Source organism: Melanostigma gelatinosum, assembly GCF_949748355.1.
Source record: "Melanostigma gelatinosum genome assembly, chromosome: 4".
Lineage (NCBI taxonomy): Eukaryota > Metazoa > Chordata > Actinopteri > Perciformes > Zoarcidae > Melanostigma > Melanostigma gelatinosum.
In genome coordinates this window covers 21,858,968-21,881,915 of record NC_136637.1, presented here as the reverse complement: position 1 = coordinate 21,881,915, position 22,948 = coordinate 21,858,968, and the positions used below count along the sequence as shown (strand labels likewise).

At 41.6% G+C, this 22,948-nt stretch overlaps 1 protein-coding gene across 2 annotated transcripts; it reads right to left on the bottom strand.

Annotated features, from left to right (window-relative positions):
• Positions 1-84: 84 nt before the first annotated feature.
• LOC306776753 (guanine nucleotide-binding protein subunit beta-4) lies at positions 85-21,949 on the bottom strand. Of its 2 annotated transcripts, XM_079267565.1 has the most exons (11): positions 21,840-21,949; positions 16,947-17,040; positions 11,302-11,490; positions 10,811-10,849; positions 10,114-10,220; positions 7,792-7,855; positions 6,919-7,081; positions 6,148-6,214; positions 5,480-5,681; positions 4,897-5,113; positions 85-4,605 (listed from the first exon to the last, which is right to left on the bottom strand). In XM_079267565.1, the coding sequence occupies exons 3-11, from the start codon at positions 11,356-11,358 to the stop codon at positions 4,499-4,501; spliced, it is 1,023 nt and encodes a 340-aa protein (XP_079123691.1). In that variant the 5' UTR covers positions 11,359-11,490; positions 16,947-17,040; positions 21,840-21,949; the 3' UTR covers positions 85-4,498. The 2 variants fall into 2 exon arrangements, with proteins under 2 accessions (XP_079123691.1, XP_079123690.1); XM_079267564.1 differs by lacking the exon at positions 21,840-21,949 and having other exon boundaries at positions 16,947-17,111.
• Positions 21,950-22,948: the final 999 nt, after the last annotated feature.

The following is a 22,948-nucleotide window of genomic DNA, read 5'->3' as shown; positions in this document are numbered from 1 at the left end:
AAACGGGAAAATACTGTACAGTTTTTTTTTTAGACCTTATACAGTCTACATTTTTTTAAAGGAAATTGAGGATCTGTATTCTTGGTTAGAAGCTTTTTATTGGTTACAATAACTCATGGCAACATATCAGTATCACCAAGCCACTGTACAAATACAAAAAAAAGGTCTGGTGTGAAAAAGACTATAAAAATTATTCCATAACAAGTGATTATAATTTCACACAATAGCATTGTAAGAGAATTATCATGGCACCAAGTCCCTGGTCCTCACTGGCTTAAAACATAAAACAATAAATAAAATCTAAATGTCAGAACAGTAGGTTGTAGAGTCAAAGGGCAGTGCATTATTTTGTGATGGTGCCGTGGTGGTGATCATGTGACAATCAATTCAAGTGGTAGGGTGTCATTGAACCAGTAACTTTCCATTTCTTTTCTCAAGATATTAAATTTGGAGAGTCGTGCAAATGCGGCCATCAAAATACTGCCTGAACTTGTGCAGCAGCAACATTTTTTCACATCTGCTCTTTGAAGACGAATGGCAACTTACACCAAGAAAGAAAAAGAAACTGCTGCCAAACATTCCACTCCAATGATTCAAAGACGTCACAGATCTTGGTACTTGAGACAATACTGTAAATGCATCAAATGTTGACATTTTGTAACACCACAGAAGTTGATTCAACAGTTGTAGAGTTCAGAGAATAAACTGGAGGAGACTTCAGGTAAATACAACATAATGTGAAATTTAATGAAGTCAAGCACCTTTCTGATGAATGAGTGAACTGCACAGGCACATAGAAGTGTTACTATTCCAGGTTCCAGCTGCTAATACTGCTGAATTACACACACAGCGAGGAAATGGTTGCCTGCTGAATATCGGAAATAAACACAATCCCCTCTTCGGCTGCTAAGGGCAATGGTGCATTTCTTTTCAATTTTACACAGCTTTTAAATGTCATAAAAGAACAGGGTGGGTTGTATTTGAATAGTTTGACATTTTAGAAAATAATATACTTATTCGCTTCTGGAGCAGCGTTAGGGAAGAGTCCACTTTCATTTCTGTCCATTAGCAAATGACTGAGAAGGCGCCGGCTAGCTTAGCATAAAGAGTGGAAACAGAGGGGAACAGCTAGCATGGCTCTGTCTGCCTAGCAGCATCTCTGAGCACACAAATTAACACTTTTTGTATTTAAGATGTACAAAAACGGTGTAAAAATGCTTATTCAACATTTACAGGGTGGGTTTGGGCCTGACCAGTTGCCAGGTGAAATTGGCGTTTCTATGGAATTGGCGGGGTTTTTTTCCAACGTATTTTGCTGAACAAATAAGAAACGTGTTTATTAGTGAGCTTCAGACAGAGCCAGGCAAACTGCTTCCCACCCGTTTCCAGTCTTTATGCTAAGCTAAGCTAACAGGCTGCTAGTTGTAGCCTCATATTTACCAAAAAGATACGAGGAGTAGAATCCACTTAACTGCCAGAAAGCAAACAAAATGTCAAACTATTCCTTCAAATACATTTCTTCATCTTTATCTGGGGACACATGAACACCCGACGTCCGCTGATAGACGTTACTCTAATAAGCACTGTTAACTTAACACAAACACCCATCTTCAGATATAAGCAGTACACCGGTTTGGTCAGACAACAGAGTGGGTTTAAAATCAAACGGATGTGACTTTAATTGATGGATATGAAAAAAGCTGGCACTTGAGTAAAGTGAGCAAACGCTTATTTTTTGTCACATTGACTCGTTTTCAATTCACAGCTCAGAGTCTGTGGATAAATGGCACAAATAAGGAAGTAACACTTAGATCTATACGTTATCCACATACATCAGCAAATCACCCCTCACCCCCCCCCCCCCCACCCCCACTGATATGCAATACATATCACATCCTACACGCCTCAAAGATATTCTCATTCTAGAAACTATAACTGTTATTTTTTTTAACATTCTCTCAAAATGGATTCATTAATGCAAAGCCAGGTAGAAGCAGCTAAAACATTTAAGAACGTAAAAAGGTAACTAATCACGGTAGGCCATAGAGGGGTTTCATTGATAGCCGATTGAACCTAAATAAATACTACAGTGGTAGTGTGCGGTGGTAGTAGTAGAAAGCAGAATTGTATAAAAAGCTTTGAGCAGTATGGAGCTGCATGTGTTTGCGTGGTTTTCTGTAAGCATGCTTTTTAGTGTTCACTAGTATCAGAATGTGCTTCTATTGGGAAAAGAAAAAAATAATTAGCAATCTCTCGTATTGATCAGTGTGTAAAAAGGAATAGTAAGAGGAAAATGACTGTAGTCGATGCTAGCATTACCTTCTATTGTGAATGGTATCGTAAGGCAGAATGGCGACAATAGTGCCACATCTCACAGGAGCACAAACCCTCCTTTATCTAGCCCGTGTGGGTCAAATGTTTATATTCAGAGATAGGCACCTGAGACAGCCGATGGATAGGTTCAACTCACATACATTGTTTGTTTTTTTTAAGTTTTTTTTTTTTTTTTTAATTAAGTCTTTAGAGGAACCAAAATAATGGAAGATGTGTGATGAGAAAATACTCAAAATCAGAGACAGCACTTCTATGGGTAAATAAGTCACATGTGTTCAATGGTTTACATTTGTACTACAGGTTGTGAGTGCACGTATAGCTCTCGACTAAAGTGTACATTTCTGTCTAACAAGTGTACTTTCTTCACAAGCAATATTTAACAGTTCATAACATGTTTTGGTGATGGAAAAAAAGTGTTAAAACCCTTAAAAAAAAAATCTAAAAAAAAACTTTTTTTTAACTTTTCTTTTTTACAGGCTTGTGGTGGCACTGGTGTGATTTTGGAGCAGCGAACATGATTACAGTTCCATGCAGTCACTCAGTTCACACCTTGCTGACGACGAAGAGGACTCATTGATCCTTCGCTTTGAGAGAAAAAAAAGAGAGAAAAAGAGAAGATAAAAATGACATGGCAAGCTCTGACAGACATCTTTTCTCTAGTCCTCAGAGTCACTGCTGTCTTTTACGGTCCTTTAAATATCCTCACGTAACGACAGGCCGCTCTACCATTTGTCCGTACAGGCCTCAGCACCACTACATGCTCACAGGTAGAAAACGGTTTCTGCTCGAGGAGAGCGCATCTCTCTCTGCGATGCCCTTCTTCTCCATCAGTGTCATTTGTACGGGCAACTCGAGATGCTCATCTCAACTCTACGGAAAAGTAGATTCTATAGGCTACAGCTGACGGGTGACATTATGATGCAACACCTCCATTTAGGTTGGGTTATCGATCATATCACAAAGCTGTTTGCATGGCATGAATGTGGTTTTCAGATATTCAGCATGTCGAGGATTTGAAACCACAATCCATGTGAGTAGAGGCCAAGGCAGGGCCTCCAGTTGAATAACGTTTTCTATCTTAGCCTGAAATTCACCAGTTTTGTACTTTGGAGCTGAACCTGAATCCAGACTAAAAACAGCAGTTGTTGGTTTTGAAGCACACTCTCTAATCATTATCACAGCAGTGTGGTGGTTTCCTTCCAAATGAAAAGACTGTGGTGAGGAATGCCAGGGGCCGTGTTGTCATTCACATGAATTTGCAGATACAGGATGCATTAATTACACTTGCTGCCTGTACAATACACACACATACAGTTGAGGAAAGTGAGTTTAGCTGGGCCAAAGTGTATATTTTTTGGAAATTGTTTTTGTTTACTTGCTAAATCCTCTTTTGTTGCTGGACAAGTGGGCTTGATTTAACAGCAAGTACCAGACATATGATCAAATGAAAGGAGGCTTTTAGGTTCAATTATGACACTTTGCCGTGTCTAAATTGTCCGACACTCAATCTGATACTCGCACAGGATAAAATATACGTTTCTGGCAAGTAGTAATGTGAATATGTACATTCGAAATAAACCATAAACCTCGCCCAAAAATCATAAAAAAAAAGGGTGGGACATAAACTACAAAAATATATACATACACATTATATATGCATATATTATGCATATATACACACATAATGCTATACATATATACTGTCTTTATATATCCATTTACATATTACACAGCAACGCTCATCTTGTTTGTTGTTTGACACGGTAAAAGATTCTCCTTCTCGCCCCCTAGAATAGAATTGGTACTGGGGCAATATCTTTCTTCCTTCCTTAAGTTGTTCTAACTCATCTCCTTCTTTAATTTTGATTGGACAACTCTAATGAAAGGTTCTTATTTATGTTTCTGTGTGATGGCTGGGTAATAAAATGCGTCACTTGGACAGGTAGAAAGAGTTGGTACTTTCTCACAGGTGGGCGGGTCACCAGCAGGGAGGAGAACTCGGGGTGGGGGTGGGGGGGGGGGGGGGGGGGTAAGTTGAGAAGATTTCGGCTGACAGTGCACCCCTCAGGTCCAGCCCAGCAGATGAGTTGGGATATGTGGTGGGTGGGGTTGCGGGGAGCAAGTTGGAGGGCAGTGATTGAGTACAACAAGGAAGAGGTTTTGTTTAGTTCCAGATCCGCAGGAAACTGTCCCAGGAGCCGGTGGCCACAGCCATGCCGTCTTCTGTCACCCCTAAGCAGCTCACTCTGTTGTCGTGGCCGGCCAACACACCTGCATGTCAGAGAAAACAAACCTGAATCAAAAGGTTGGTCACTTTAACTCAGCAACACAGTCCTTGTTCACACTACAGGTATGCATGTTCAATTTCAGCTTGCTACTCATTTGTCTGTTCATATCCATTCCAGGATGCAACTCATGCTTGATGTTAAGAGTTGAATCTATTGGTCGACTGCTGGATTTGCAGAAAATTAGATATTTGAGAATGTGCAGCTTGTGGGCTCATCTGCTATTAACAATATATATCTTTTTAAATGAAGCGACCACACTTTAGGCATCATTTACCTGCACGTTCGCCTTTCAGAGTGTCCCAGACGTTGCAGTTGAAGTCATCGTAGCCGGCCAGGAGCAGTCGGCCACTCTTGGAGAAGGACACGGAGGTGATGCCGCAGATGATGTTGTCATGGCTGTACATCATCAGCTCCTGGTCGGCACGCAGGTCAAACAGCCTGCAGGTGGCATCGTCTGACCCTGTGCCGAAGGCATTCCCGTTGGGGAAAAACTGCGGGAGAAAAAAATTAATAAAATCTAAATCAAGCAGTCAGGACAGCTTGACGAAGAGACATCTGCTACTTGGAAAAGCTCAAAACAGTTACGTGAACAAAAATTAATCATTAATAAGAACTATGCATTTTTGAAGTCTCATATTTCTTTCTCAGTTAGATTTGAAATTTTCAAGAAACAAGAAGTCCTCGATCCGTTCATCCAATGTTTACTGAGGTGAGATTCCTCCTATAAGCCCCGACAGGTTTTTTAAAATCTCACCTGCACAACTTGTTGTGTTTCGGCTGCTTTGTTTTATTGTGCAAACAAATACATCTCTACACTCTTCCTGCAGAGAGAGTGTGTGTGAAGTCGCAGTACTCACGGTGACGGCGTTGATGTCGGACACGTGGCCGGTGAAGGACTGCCTGCACATGCCATCACGAATGTCCCACAGCTTGGAGGTGGCGTCACAAGCTCCTGACACAAAGGTCTTGAAGTCCGGGCTGAGAGACAAACTCATCACATCCCCCGTGTGTCCGCTGAAGACAGTGGCCTGCTGGCCTGTCTCTATGTCCCACAATGCACTACAAGAAAAGGAGGTAGTGGTTAGGTGTGTCCACTGAGAAAAGAAATGGTTTTACACAAACGGCTAAAAGAAAACATTCACATACGATGAAGGACATACTAGCTCCTGTATTAATAGATGTTTCTGATTTATGTGAATTATTACAATTTTAGTGCAGTTATTGAAGGGCAATGTCTGTATGCTTCTTTACACAACTCTGTAGAATTATGCCGTGGGAATCTAGTCTCACATTACAGGCTATAGAGCAAAGTGTTTTTGTAAAATCCACTCAAAGGGCATTCCACAGCAGCAATATGAGGGTTAGACAGTTAGAGTAAGAGGATGGATATTGGAGAGGCTTTTTGACATTTTTTATTTTATGTGATGAAGCATCTCCACTCTGTGTTGCATGACAATCAGACATGACAATATTTAAATTTTTATTCTTTAAGCTGTGCAGGTGAGAGCAGAGGGTCGTTACTCACCAGGTGGTGTCTCCGGAGCTGGTCAGTATCTGGTTGTCATCCAGGAAACGACAGCAGGACAAGTAACCTGGAGGCAAACAGCTTCAACATCAGATAAGGAGACCTCTGTCCCGTCTAGTCAGGCACTCGACTCGTTAACTACTCGCATGCTGGACTGCCACAACTGAATGTTTACTGCTGTGCTTGTCCTTCTTCACAATGTTGTCGTATACAAGTTTTAACCAGTGATGGTTAAACCTCCAACCTTAATTCACATCCTGTGAAAAACCAGTTAAGAAATGGGCATGTTCATCCAGCATTGCAGCGCTGTGGTAGAAAGCACTCAAGTCCCTCAACCTTCATGGATGTGCAGGCTGTAGAACATCAGTGAAACTACTATTAAGGCAATTTCTGACCATGATAAAATAGTTCTAATTAAATCCACTGTGAGCAAAGTTCTGCTCTACATCACGCTTGCATTGCAAAAACACAACCGACACACAGATCTGGGCAAGTGAAATGTGAAATTAACACTTCAAGAACATATTTGCACCAAGAGACATACATATAAATAAGCCTGTGAAAAACGCATGAGATCCATTGGAAAATAACAGCTTGTGTAGCTTTCCATTGTTTAACTCATTGAACCAGCCAACTGTGCACAATATCTGAAATTACAGTTTGGGAAAAACTAGTTATTTAGTATAGAAATAAAAAGAAAAATGCTCAGGGTTACTGGTTCTGTTGAGTCCAGCCAACGATAGGCTTTTATCCACATTATTTCTTGCCTACCTGTGTGTCCGGGTAGCTCACGGGTGACACGCACGTTGCCCTCTCGGGTCTTCAGGCTGTATATGGAGCAGATGTTGTCCAGGCCTCCGCAGGCCACATAGTTCCCAGAGGGGGCGTAGGCGCACGTCATCACCCAGGAAGAACGCAGCGGGATGGCATGCATCTGAGGACGAGGAGAGTCGGGAAGCATTTCTTTACTAAAAATACAATAACGTAGCAATATTGAGCTTTAAAAAGGGAAATTAATGTGTTTCAATCCAAAATGATGACACTGTTAAGTCATCGGCTGACAAAATAAAAAATCCTGCCACTTCATCTCAGTACTTTAGAAAAATGAAAGGAGGCCTTCTTCCATTTGTCTGGGTGGCACGGTTACAAAAGATGCCAATAAACAACATGGTAAACATAATTATATCATGATATAATAATATGATATTAACTTAATATTGAGTGCAAGAGGACAGCACGAAACAGCCTGGGGTGGTTTGTTGCTCGGCTTATCTTCATATCGTTTAAGTCGTAGAGGTTCAGATGGCGGTGAGGTTTAATGAAAAATAAATAAAGGCAAGAGAGTAATATTCTCGGTGTTTTGGAAAGGGGGCATTGAATTGATTCTTATCACATTTCCGTGTTTACTTTCACTATTTAACCATTAAATGAACACACAAAGAACCACCAGGCAGCCCCATAGCCGTCATTTGGATGTTGGCTTGTCACAACATATTTACAACAGTATTGTGTTCAAGACAGCCAGCGCATTAATTACAGCCTGTACTCTAAAAGTAACATCTGGACAGTTATCGGTTATATTAAGAATCTCTCCAAGAGGAGGGTCAGTGGAGTCTGACAGGAGCAGCACATCAATAATCTCACCTTATTTGTCGTGTAGCTGTCCCAGATGATAAGCTTTCCATCTTGCGAGGCGCTGACAAGTAACCTGGGGAAAACAAGTTAAGAACAGCATGACCTCTGGCACACACTTAAAAAACAAACACAAGGTACATGCACCTTGGTCATTACAAGCAATGAGAGCCAGCAGCCACCTAACAGAGTACTGTGCTATACCGTCTGAGGAAGTATAAGGTGCTCTGTCAAAAAGCATTCAGTGTGAGCTCGCTAATCTTCTCTACCAGTGTCCATTTCCCTCCATGTTCCTTCTTCCTCCCCCTCCTAGCGGAAGTCTCCTCATACAGGGAAGCCACTTTTAATGTCCCACGCCATGTAATATTCATTACCCCAGTTATGTAAAAGTCCTACTGTCGAGTGAGAGGTTGAAGCCTGAGGAGTTGGGAAAGCACTAGAAAGAAGCTGGGGTGTGGCAGCAAGAAGGGACAGCATAAAGGAATGCAGAGAGGATGGTGGAAGTAGAAATAGTCGGTACAGAATTCAAGTTATAGGTGGTACAGATGCCAAAACAGCTGGAGCCCCTCCCCCTCCCTGACTTGGTGGGTGTCCCTGCCGATCCAGGGACAGGAAGTGGTTTGACGGTGCTCTGCTACAATCAGGAGGAGAGCCATCTCGCTAAAATGTCAGTGGCTGTATACAAAATAAACACAGGCCTCCTGCAGGGTCACCCAGAGGGTGCTGGGTGGGTGCGCACGCACACGCACACACACACACCGCAACGCAACATCCGCTGCAGGCAATACAAGTAGGTTTTACTGGTGACTAAAAGAGAAAACTAAATTAGCTTGAACAGTGTGTGATTGAGGATTTCTAAAAATCAACAAAACGTTACCATAAAAACAAAACTACTTTTTGTCTATGCCATCCGCCAGCTCATTTTCTATGAATAAAGATCAGTGCACTGCATGCATAATATTGGGAAAATATGATTCTTGGTGCTCATAATTGCAGCGAACGGTTAAAAAAGCAGTTTGTAAGTTCTAAATTTAGTGACAAGTCAATGCGAGCTGCCACATTTGCAGTCCAATCTGGACGAGAGGATTCATTGTGATCATAACATTTGCGGGAGAAAAAAAAGTTGAGATCTTACAAACTGCATCTTTAAGTTAATATTAAATAAGCTATGCTGGTTGACTGTCTCTGTGCTCAGCTAATATCATTACTGTGCTCAAAGTGTGGGCGTAAAACAGTGCTAGCACTAAGACACATGTACAGTAGTAGTGGAGGTGACAGTAGTGACAGTCAATTATGGTGGTATTAGTCATATTAGTAGAATAGTAGTAGTGGTAGTAGTAGTGGTACTGGTAGTAGTAAAGCCCCACACCTGGGACTGCCGTCACTGCCCCAGTGCATTGCATTGGGAGACAGATGGACAGAGAGAAAGATAAGGGTGACACAGACATATTAAACACAGAAATAATAATACCAGTCATATACAAAGTTGAGAACCCCTCCATCTTTGGTATTTGTTTCAGTTTATATATATTTGCAGGGAGAGTTGGTAATTGGTTCTGATTTGCTGCCATAACTGAAGTTATGCTACACTGCCTCGATATCGACATTCAAGTTGGTGGTATTCCAACTAATGTGAGAAACTAAACGTTAAGTCAATTTTCCAAAAAAAGAGATGAAGACAGACAGGTGATTTTATTGTAAAGGTCCTGCACTGTGGCTGAAGGCGTGTTCATGTTTGCCTGGACCTGAAACCTGCATGCTGTCTGCTGGTGGCACTTTATGGCCGACGCCGGTCATACCGTACATCTTGAAAGTTAGAGCTGTAGTGCAAACAGTCGCAATGCTGAAACTCTAGTCAGTCTAGAAACTCTTAGCAGTGACAGAAATGACCCTCAACAGTTCATACAATCCTGATAAAATCAGAAAACTAAATTGACTACACGGTGGTCATCATAGTCCCTTTGTGTGCATTTTCTGTGACTCTTGTCCCCCGAGGGCCACCGTAGGTTAATTAATAAGACCTACATAGAATTGTGCTTCAGTGTCTTCAGGGATAAGAAAAAAAGAGACTATTTTTGAATGAAAACGACCAAGCAAGTAACCTCGACACAACAGAAGAAAACAAACCTACACCAACCACGGCATTAAAATGATATACTGTGCTGAACATCTGAAAAGAAGTTGACGATAATCTGAGGGTTTAAAACGGCATCATTCTTTTCTTTAATACCTCAAACGCACAATAAAAACATGAATCAGACCAAAAACATCGTATAATCCGGTTAATCCTGCTCTGAACTAATAATTGGGTTGTCTGTAGCGTTACTACTCTACCTGGAGTCGCTCCCCCAGTGCATTGCATAGATCTTGGCCAGGTGGCCCCTGAGAGTGCGTCGCGTTCGCATCTGTATCCGGCCCACTGAGTCCAGACCAGCTGTGATCTGCCAAAACACAGGAAACGGCGTCAGCAGTGTCACTCGAGGCCCACACACAGTTATCATCAACACATCCCCACCCCCCACTGGACGCTAGCTGAGGCAGCAAAAACAGACAAACATCGCTCAACAATGGAGCATGGCAAAGAACAGCAAAGCTTATATGAGTGTATAATGTCTGTCGAGTATTAATATGGATTGTGTGTGTAACTAAAGATGGGCTGAGGAATTTCTAATGCCCATTTTAAAACTTGTACCTTGATGAGCCATTGACTTACACTGAAGGTAGTCAGTACATGTATTCATTCACTCGTCTTCCCTAGCGTCAGTGCTGTCCACATGTGGCTTAAACTACGACAGAATAGAACAGACTACATTACTAGTTAATGGGCCAAAGCTTAATGAATCTAGTCGGCTCACCCGAGCATTGTGCCTTGTGAAAATTTGCAACCTCAATTTGTTATACGGATGCGTTTCATATTCTTAATGGCTCGGGCCATTTAGAGTAACATTACATGTCTTGAACACTCCCTCCTTGAGGAGAATACGCCGCTGAACGTGCACACAAAATTCTACATGTGGAGAGGAAGTCTTACCTGTGACAGAGTGGAGTCACTACAGGCTTTCCTGGCATCCTGCAAGACAATAAAAACCATAATAATCATGTTGACCAGCTGAGCGTAACGCATGTATCCACTGCACAGACAAACGCATGAAATAATGGAACAAAAAGACAAACTTTTTGCAAGAACTACTTCTAAATAAGTGTCGAAACAAGTGCCATGAGTTGTTGCTCATCACAGAAACTTAATATCCCAATGATCACAGAATGATCACACAGCAGCAAAGTGACATTTATCGATCAGTTCAGTTCCCACAATGCAATTTACACGAGAATGGAGGTGGCTGATTGACAAGTTGTATGTCGAGTGGGTCACTGTCTCATCTGAAACTGTGTGAGTCACAGCTTGCAGTGAACAGACAGTGACACCCATGTGATGGACACAAGTGAACCACACACACACACACACACACACAAATACGTAAATGTAAACAAACGCATGCACAAAATAGTGTGTCGCCGTACCCGGATCTGATTGCGTAGTTGCTCGGCTTCTTGCCGCAACTGTTCCAGCTCGCTCATTGTCCTTCTGGGATTTGTTCAGGCCACACTCCGCTCCAAATACTGACAGGGCTGGGAACACAGACGTGCCTGCACACACACACACGCACACACTCACTCACCCACCCACACACACGCTTTACCAGCTGACACCTGCAAAGACAGAGAGACAGAAATACTATGAGTTCAACAGGCAGACGGAGAGAGAAGGATGTTTGCTCTTCAAACACCCCCAGTCTGGTTCAAAAGGCCATCTGAGCCCGGCTCTGACCTTTCCCGACTCAATCAGCCTTTTGTGTTGTTCGTTGCGCCGTTTGCTCGGCCCGCCCCAAAGTGCCCCGAATTTACGTGTGTGTGTGTGTGTGTGTGAGAGAGAGAGGACAACGGGCAGATTTGGAGGATTTATTTGACAATATGTCCAAATATTGTAAAGTATGTGTATATATTCATCTGTGGGTGGATGTAAATTATGTGAGCATGTATTCAAATGCCTGTCTCGGTTAGGTATGTCAGATCTGTTTGAGCGTGCACGCTCACATATGCATGCACGCTCAACGTGCACACACACACGCATGCGTGCACGCTCAACGTGCGAGTTGCCACTTCCTTTACCTTGGGGAGCCTGAATGTGGGTCACGAAGCACTTAGCCACTCCTCAGCAATGTTTGGACCACCCCTCCCCAACCCCCTCTCCTCGTTTTACAGGCTGTTTTACAGTCTGCTGTCCAGAAGTCGAACCCTCCGAGATTACATTTTCAGTTCCATTTTCTATAATTCAACAATTACGCCGAGTCCAGCCCTTCCTCTCCACAGGAAATCATGTTAATGTTAAGAGGACGTCGTTTGTGCTTTATCTTCATGGCTTTAAAACCATTGGCCCCGGTCACTTATTCACCACAAGAGAAAACCCCATTCGTTTTACAAAATGGCAAATAAGTAACTAAGACGATGATTTGATAGCCACGCTGCTACAATTGCCTTATAAAGACACCGTGAATGTGTGGAGAGCTACTCTTTTACATTCTCGGGTTGGCTTTGTTTGGCCATAAAGCCTCTGCTCTGCAAACACGAGAGAGGAGGCTTTGGACCACTCATCGAGGACTCTTGTCTCAGCCAAGGAGGTCTTTCACAGTAACGAGGCATCTAGGGGGCAGCGAGAGTTGCAATGCTTTCAGCTGCCTGGGAGTGACGTCACTCTCTCCTCCCGGCTGACGCAACCCCCCTGAAGAGAGGCTCTCGGCGTCAGCTCGCCTGTGATGTGGTGCTGCTCTATACGACTGCCGTAGGATTCATTATACTCTTCCGCCTCTGCCACGTCACACAGAGCGCCTTGTGGACGACCAAAAACACCGGGTATAACCTTCTACGCTGCTAAATAGTTTTAGAATCGATGTTTTCAGCCTGAGGCTTGTGTCGGGAACGAAAGCATACGAGAGCGATGAGGTGGAACATGACGCAGATGTGATGGAAGATGACGATGAAAAACATCATCCCCATCAGTTTGGATGAAACTGGCAGCTCTGATTTTAGGCACGCCACGGCAGTGACTTGCAGGAGTGCTTCATGAATGGTCTTGTTTACATGCGGATACCTTGTAGTCATTTAGAAACTAAAACAGGACACTCGTTACTGCTGATGTAACCAACCACAGCCAATAGAGGCTGTCACATGGAAAAATGGTCCCTACAAAAAGGACTAGATAAAGTCTACCTTTAACAAATGTAAAGACATAAAACTGGGTCTTTTCTGTTGTGCGACTGGAGTCATGCAGCCAACCAGCCGGGCCCACACAGGCCCAGAGTACGGCACAAGGATCAGGAGTGACAAAGGCAGAGCTGTGTGTTGGCGCTGCCCATTGTTTAGTGTGAGGCTGCCAGCTACAGTAGATAGTGCCGCTTGGCACCACCGCAGTTGGGTCTCTGAGACTGGCCAGGGGAGGCTAGAATTGCTACAGCTCTTCTGACACCAAGCAACCGACCACCCATCTAACATGTTTAGCCCCTTGCTGGAGCTCCCAGTAGCCAGTGGGAAACTAATGTGTCCTCCTAACTGGGACCAAACACCTGCTGTCTGCATAAGCTGTGTAGGTTCAAAAAGGTGCACAAAGGCAGAAACAGGCATATCGGTGCACACACTTTGCATCTACCCATAAAGGCTTTGCGTACGCAGAGTCTTCTGAAACTCTTCCTTAGGGCTGCGCAATATATCAATGTTATACTGATATTGTAATATGAGGCCTAATATCAGACTCAGACTCTTCATATTCACATTACTGATGACAATTTATCAAAAATCTCACGATGAAAGTATTTTATGAAAGCACCGACGATCAACCATACAATATTGTTGCAATATTGATATTGAGGTATTTGGTCAAAATTATTCTATATTGTAAAATGTTTAGTATTTTCTTTATATGGCCCAAATGTACTGGCATATTATGAAAATATATGCAGCCTGACATAAATTAAAATAATCATGAAAGTCCCTTTTTGACCAAAATGGCTAAACTTAATATCTTTAATCACACAATCAATGGATTAATATATATATATATATATATATATATATATATATATATATATATATGAGATTAGTTTACAGATGTTTGTCTATGAAAGCATTGTACATCTGGTTCAGCTTTCAATATGTTATTAGCTGCTGTTGCTGTTTTAATCCAGGTTAAAAATGATTGTTGATCACATACAACCGTTCACTTTCACACCACTCAGGGGGAAAGAGAGACACACAGAGAGATCTCCTTAACTTCTCCATAATAAAGTCATTGTCGGGTACAAGTCGCTATCGTCTCTGGTTCCCATAATGAAGCTTGGTCACAATATATTTGTTACAGGGCATACAGTGTGTGTGTGTTACAGTTGACTCAGTGACAGTATATGTTCAGCAGGAAACGTATACAACCAGAAGACAATAATGTCCAGGAATGTTTATATTTGTCAAAACTGGAGAAGATTCCCATCAGATCAGCATATTTTGTGTTGAACTTAAATGAGTCAATGAGACCTCCTGCTCCCTCGGGGTCACATACAGTAGAAAGTCACAGCTGCCTCAATCATGAAGGCATACTGGTGAACAGAGCAGCAGGAGGTGCAGTCAGTGCAGCTGCACCCAGAGCCACGGGGGCCCAACACCATGAAACGGTCAGGAAGTTAAGGAATTAACATTATGAACAGGTCGAATCAAATTATTGCACGGTAGTCCACTGTGAGCACTTAACACCAGTGTTTACAGTAAGATTTTAATATCATCATCCAAATCGAATTCGAGAAAATTGGACACAACAGTACGTCTTTGAATTTCCCGTTAGAATGGACAGAACATTTACTAAATGTATTCACTTTATTAAGACATGTTGATGCCTTACAGGTTCATATTTTAGAGACCAAGTCTGTTCCCAGTGTTTCATTTGTGATAAATGTAAAAATCTACCGGCGTATGTCCAACAAATATTGAGATATTTTCTTTTTTTTTTTCAAACTAAACATCAGCCTCGATACACAAGCTCATCGACTTAATGACTTTTATTTTATGAAATATACCTTTCGAGGACACTGAATATGCTCAGTTACTGTCGTCAGATGATCAACTTTAAATGTTATTAAACATCAAACAAAAAAAACGTCCCTACACCTACGCCTGATCTCACCTTCACAGTTTCTGTCTGAGAGACAATATCAGAAGTCATGAGTGTCTGTACCGGATCGGCAGGAAACTCTTTACGGCTCCGTGTGTGAAAGTGAACTCTTGAATGCTGCAAGGCAGCTCCAGCCGGTGTAAACTTGTTCAGGTGACCCACCGACTATTTCAAACATTCGGAGAATGGAGGAAATACCTGGTGAGAGGCCGCATGTTTTCTTTCTCGTCAGCTGATTACATCATTCATGTGTCATGAATGATGAGGTAAAAGTTTTATTTTGCCTATAATGACATAGGGAACACCGTGAATGAATGTATGATGACCTACTTTGATCACAGGTTTCGCCCCACCTACACCAGACTGTTACATAATTACCGTACACATATATGCAGTCACAAAACAACAGTCGACATCCTTAATCTGAAGTGAACCATGACCCTTTTGCGTGAAACGTGGAGATTTTTCTGCTCGTGTATAATGGGTGCAGTTATAAAAACTGACGGCTGTTATTTTGCCGCTACCACAGGATAGTTTCTCTGAGGTTTGGCATACGTTTGGTAGCATACAGCTGTACAAATAGGAACATGTAGCGCTTGAAGATACAGCAAATGAGGGCTGTGTGGTATAGTTGAAATCAGTATCATAATATCAATACGTGGCAAACGTATGCAAAGTCACATCACCTATTCACTTGATGTCTAATGCAATGAGCTGTGTTGCATTTTTTGGCTCGCAATACTCTCAAAACAAACAAAACTTTTGTTTGTTTACAATTCAAATTTGTTCTGATTTTGAGAAGAGAATTTTCCACAATACATTTCATACAACTCAAATGAAAGTTAATAAATTATATGGACACACTGAATATTTTATCGCCCACCCCGAAGCGCCCTACACACACAATATCATTATTGTGAGGACAGTTTTCAGTGTTGTCTTTTCCTGGCTGTCGGGCTCAAACACTTTTTTTGTTTTCATTCATCATCTATTTATCTGATGTTTTTATTTAATTTACCACTTGTTTATAAAGATAGTGAATAAACTATTATTTGACCATTCTAAATAAACAGTGTAGGCTATACATTTTTATATTTAAAATTATATCTTTAGTCAATCACAATACAATCCATCTTTGAGTTTAATAGGTCACTATGTGAGAGAGCACAAAGTACTGGGTATGTACTAACCATACCCAGATAAGCTGTAGATCGATAACATACATGTTTAAAAACTGCAACTTCCTCGTGTTTATAAGTCACCATTGAACAACCCACTGAGCTGATTTATTATTACGTATTGACTGTCAACAGCAGAGACAGGAAACCATCAGCTAACGTTACATCTTATGGGAAAAAACACACGGGACTGTAGGTGGTGAAATTACAATGTATCAACCATGTTTACGAAATGATCTTCGCTGAATACGTTTCCGATACGAGCAGCACATTGCACGAGCCTCGCGCCCCGTCACGCTACCAGTTGCCGCTCGGATGAAGGCGCACTGACATGTATATTTAATGGAAAATGGAGAAGAAGAACGGAGAAAAGCTGCGCAGGGTTTTCGTGCAACCACTAATGAGAAAGCTGCTATCTATATAAAATAGGAACAGATATGTCCCCACTGGTGAGAGGTTTGGCCCCTGTAGTTCCGCGTAAGAGCCGTTTGACAGCCTGTAAAAAGGCCGCGTTTTGTACAGCAGTGAATTTTCAGATTTGCTTAAAGAGAGGAGGAGGAGGGGGGGAGAAAAGCCCAGCATTGAGGCAATAGTAGCCTGGGAACAGTTATGTCAAGAGCTACATTGTTGCTTACAGAACAGACATCATTTTAGACCCGCAGGCATTCTCTGTATCTCATCCCCAATATTAAAACACACTGAATCCTCCGTGCGGAAAGCAGGAAATCGCATAAAAACGCCTCCGAAAATATCAAGACAAGACTACACGTCCTTACCTGAAACAGGATTTTTTTTTTTTTTTTGGCTCTGTCCGTTCCTTTTCAATCCGAGTCACACCGATCCGTTTTCACACGACAACCATGATCCCAGCTGTGAGAGAAATCGCAAAGGCAGGTGTGTTAATTTTAAGACAATTTTAATCGGTTTAAAAGGAGCATAAGCGAACGCGACTCGGGTCAGATTAGACTAAAAAAAATTCACCAAGTAAGCTAATCACCACACCCATGAAAGTGGGAACATGGCAACAGCCTACGCTGAGGGGTGCGTGGCGGTCGATAGATCGATCATTTGCATTTTCTAACAAATATAACGCGTTACAGAATACCAGCCTCTTCATAAATCGCTTGATGTAGAAGCTATGACTACAAAATAATCGGTCATTCCGTTTGTTTTCAGCCGTGGAAATATTTCTGAAACGGGTTGTGGAACCTGCTGGTGGAATGGTACGGTCCGTCAGCCCCCTCAACTAAAAGGAACCGAATGGGATACAGGAAACAAATTTCAGACCTGTAAAAGTCTGAAGTAGTAGAAGTGATTCAAGTGGACTTCACCCTTCACCTCAGATTATTTTAGTCAAAATGTATACTCTTTGATTAAGTCAAATACATATGCAGTGAAAAACCAGGAGAGTCGTGAATCTACTGTTATAGTGTTCGAAGCTGGAGGTCCTCATTTTGCAAGTCAAAGTACAAAAAAGCCTGCTGCCATCAAACTGTATGTGCATGAAGATACAACATCAAAGGTGGTAGTAGTGCAGCTATTCAAATATGTTTATGTAAATTAATGGTTGGAAGGTCATTTAAATATGTCACCATGGCATTTTCATTCATTTCATTCTATAAACCAAACAGTTTAGTCAATGAAGAAAATAATTGTTAGTGGCAGCCCTAAAATCTCAGAAAATAAATAATATAGAGCTGCAAAAATAATAATAAATCACGTAGTTGATCATTAACAGTTTATCAGCAACTAATTTGATAATATTTAAGTCATTTTGTAAGAATTCTTTTTTTTAAATCACAGGTTCCAATTTCTCAAATGTAAATATGTTCTGCTTTTCTGTGTCTTCTGGTAAACAGAATATCTTTGGTTTTTTGGGCCGTTGATCGGACAAAACAAAACATTTGAAGATGTAGCATGGACTCTGGGAATAAAACCATGAATTAAGAAATTCAGGAAATGCTTATCATAGATAATCTAAGTGCTAAATGTTATGTACCAAGAGACATGAATACAAAGGGATTTACAACAGAAGCAGTTTCTTCTGTTGCTACACTATTGAAACTCAACTAATTTACAGTTTATCCAAAAACTACAATACAGAACGGTGAAGATCAACCACTCAAAATCCAAACTTAAAGGTGTAAGGTTTGGACTGTGCCAGGAGACATCCCTGCCAAGTCTCACCCCGGCACACCACGGTTGGCCTACAGTGGGCTCATTGAAAAGGACCTCTCCATTAGGACAGGATGAATTTTTAATGGGGCCAATGAAAGGGAGCTGTGGGATAGGCTTTTCCATATCTCTGCACGAGCCACAATCAATGGAGGGAAGATGAAAGTTGCCCAGCCCTTGGTTTCCTTTCGGAGTGGCATGTGGTCAGATTGAGTCTAATTAAATTCACTCACACAGCAGTAGTTTAGGTGTGTCAGACCAATTTCCCCCAAAACACATTATGAGGATTAGGATTAGCATGATAGCAGAAACACATGTTGTGATTGGGTTGTCATCAGTGCCAGCCTGGAAATTGGTAATTATCAAAATATAATACATTATTATATACAGCCATGTACAGTATGTGTTAATCATGTTTCTGGACAGTTCTCTAAACAATAACTAGTTTATTAATTCCTCCAAACTAGCCTATAATTCACTGCATGGCTGAATACCCTCACATACAAGTTGGAGATGTTGGATGATACACACCAAATCATAACCACAAATCTGAAAAGACGAGTCCTTACATCCTCACAGTCGTTATGACATCTTTTTGGATTGCTGATTGATTTAGACATAACAAAAACTAAAAAGAAACGCCATAAGAAGGCGTCAACTCCTCTGCTCTCTGCCTCTCAAAAATACAGAATTCATAAGACAGCTGAGAATCAGAGTCAAGGTGTCCAAATGCACATCCTTGACCAATCAGGTCCCTTGGCCCATTGCTTGGCAACCAAAAGGAGAGGGAGGGAACAAATTGAGACTGTAAAAATAGCACATCGATAGCCTGGTGTCTGAAAAAAAAAGAGAAAGACACACATGTTGGAGAGGCTATAAATAGCCTCCTGGAACAGGTATCGTGTACAGTATCGCAACTGTATTGTTGCCCATGAATGAGACATTTTTGCATTGATGCAAATTCAGCATGGGTTGTGCAGTAATGTACAGAAGCAGTCAGGCAGCTGAAAGAAGTCATTTGAATGGGAGGGAGGTTTTAGGGCTCTAATATCACGTAATATCACGTTATTACCGTGTATAGGAGCCTAAAAACTAACAGGTTGGCATTTGTCGACAGCAGTTTTCTTCATCCTACTGTTTGCCGTCTGATGTTTTACATAGAAGCAAAATCGCAATGGCCTCGCCTGTAATGATGCATTTAAATGTACTATAATAATCAACAATCTGTATATGGACAAGTTTGCATGCAAGAGGAGATTTAGGGTTCAATGGCTTTACATAAATAACTTAGACATGTGATCTTTTCATACCATCTCATAATTTCATCCGCATATTGTTAAGAGGCATCGCAATGAGCCGGATGCTTTATTTAGTCTTTGCAGATTATCTCGTCACTACAGTGTCACATTGTTAAAATGGGTCGTACACATGTGTCCTTTGTGTAATGGAGGCCAAAGATAGATCCATCATGTCCAACTCAGTTTCCCAGGACTGCTCAAAAATGAGCTCAATATGTGGGTGATCAAATCAAGCGGAGATAATGGGACGTCAGCTCCTCGATGCCTATTTCTATCTGCACATTCCCAATTTTTTTTGCCCACATGTGGTGATGTGCCCCGATGACCCCCCATGTAATACTTCCACTGTATCAAAGGCAATTAAAAGGTGTACCAACAGTAGAACCTTAAAAGGCTTTATCGGGGCTGTCTTATCCAACAGACATCTCCCGGGGAGGCTGGCCGTTGCCAGGGTAACCCTCACAAATGGCAACTGACGTCAAGAAGGTAGGAGAAATACCAGGGAGAGCCAGAGCTGTTATGCATAATGGATTGTTGAAAAAAGGGCCCTCTTGAAGAGTGCAAAGTGACTTAAAATATGCGTGCCTCGCCACCACTTCTCTCCCTCTCTTTGCGTCTCTCTCTCTCTCTGTGTGATGAGGAAAATAGATGGACAGTTTCAGGGTTTTACTTGCTAACTGACACCGCATGGGCTTGACTGGCCCAATTGAAATTATCCATCCTGAGTCAAACACTGCTGATGAACTATCTATTTAAAGGACACATTGTTCAGCGCTGTATCTAAACTTAAGGAAGCGAGATCATGCACATTAGCTATTGCTATACCCAGCAGATCCTTTTGTTGGTCACGACACAAGGATCCACAGTGACGTTCACGTGTAGCTCCTCAGAAGAGATCCCTTCACACCATGTGTTAAGCCCAGAGCGGAACTACCAGCAGTTTACTCGGCCCCTGTGTCAGTTTCTTGTCCAATCTCAGCGCTGTTGTTGGCTCATGAGAGACTGTCACAGCTTGGTGAAGAGCCCTAATCGTTTCTGTGATAATGCCTCTCATGTTGGAGTACGCTATCGGGGCATCTCAAATTCCTGTTTGTCTCACGTAGAGAATAGAATAAGATAAAATATTTCTCCACTAACGTGGAATGGTATACGGCACAAAAACATATATAACAGAACACATGATTTATCGTAACTGACATGCATGTTATAAATGATGTTAAAATGCATGTGTGTGTGTGTGTATATATATATATATATATATATATATATATATATATATATATAAAATATTAAAAAGGCAATTGCAATATTTAATATTCAAAAATCCTGTCACTGAAAGGCATCATGTTCTAAAGTGGCACCATCACAAATGTTTCATGTGAATCTGTATTGTGCTCCGAATAAAAGCACCATTGACTGGTAAAAATGTACACGAATGAGCCGATCCACAGCAGAATGAGTAAGCCAGAAGCTTATCGTTTTTTTGTTTCAGGAGAAGCTGCAGAGGAAATGTGCAAAGAGAAGAAGTGAGAGTGTTTCAGTCCAGGGGAATCCCAAACACTTCTGTAAATGGGGGTGGCAACAAGCAACATAAAGCATGAACTACTATAATCTGAGTTTCCAAAGAACTGAATCAAACAAGTTATGTATGGGAACAATTATTAAAGGAAGTGAGGAACAACCCTGATGTGCTAATGCCACCCATTTGAAATGCCTCCGGTTCCAGCTGCATCACCACCAGACGATCATTCATTTGTTAACACAATGATTTTGACTTGACATTCTGGTGCGCTGCAGGTTCAGAGCACAAGATAAGGTATTCCCTCCTGAAAAGCAAGCACAACCCTTGATGCCAGAGCTCCAGATCGGTTCGACGAGCTCACAACCAGAATACCACGGTCACCACTGTTTCCTCTCTTACTGTAGTTCCACAGCGGTGGCTTATCGGTTAGTTTGGGCTCCACCCATCTCTGTTTTTAGTGCAGATTTCAGATCTTCTTTTGATGCTTTGTTAGAATAAAAATATTATTCCACACTATGCTTCTTTGTGCTTTTACATGAACATTTTACCAAAATATACAGTTATTTTGCTGTGGCAGTGAATGACCAATGAATCCAGAGGAAACACCCGACAAGGTGCAAACTAATGCATAGCAAAAACTCGCAATTTATTCAAAATAATGAAAGCTTTTCTACCTTTCTCCAGTGCAGATGAGTAGCAGAGGAAGTGGGCGTTTTCTGCATACGTCCTAAATGGCATGGATTGTGAGTCGTACAGAGCGCTGTCGTTTCAGTTCTTCCTTTCAGCTGCGAGTGTAGATGCTGCTAGGAGGAGCAGTACATGCAGAGAGAGAGAGAGGGAGAGAGAGGGAGAGAGAGCTGGAGTATGAGGTAGAGCTGCTGAGTGGGAGGGTGAGCATATGGGGGCCATGGAGGATGGGAGATGGAGTAGTATTTCTATTAAAGAGACAGTTTCTCTCTTCAAAACTATAGCGACATATATTACAAGATCCTAAAAATCCTGTTTCTGGAAGGGTTCATTCCGAAACATTTTCATGTGGAGTAAAAACATCTACAGTACACGGTTACAGTACAGTACATACGTACAGCTCACCTGTAAAAGAAAAAAGGACACCACTTTGCATGCAGGTATAGTTTGCTTGAAGAATTCCTGATATTGAGGAAAATTCATTGAATTCAGGGTAAAGGGGAGCTGGAGTCTGTCCCAGCATGCACTGGGTTGAAGGTAAGAGGGTGGATCATCCCAGACGAGGTCAGCTGTAGGTGCTTCTTCAAAGGACTATTTTAAAGAAATTGCCAAAAACTGTAAAAATGTGTCTTTTCACGGCAAGTCCTGCTGACACAGAACCCATATACACTTTTGAGTATCAGACAATCACTTCCTATAGAGCTTTTCTTACTGTGATAATCAAAATACCTGCTGAGAAAAAAAGACATTTGGAGGATAATCAGGGTTCCTTTGAAAATATAGAACTCAATCTTTACATCAGAACTATTAAAATCATGATCAAGTTAGAGGTACAAGAGACACCTTTATGCACTACTATGAAAATAACAACCAACCAATGAACACCAGTAAAACTAGAGTCCATTGGCTCGAATACAATAAATATGCTTCAAATTTTCTAATATTATTTTTTGCCAATAGACCACTGCAGTGTAGTTTTGTATATTCTATTTTGAACTTATAATTGATTACCAAATAACACACAGTGCTTCAAACCAAAATGAGGCTCCTTGTGTTGTAGCACATGCAACAACAGATTTCATCAGAACTGTATGGA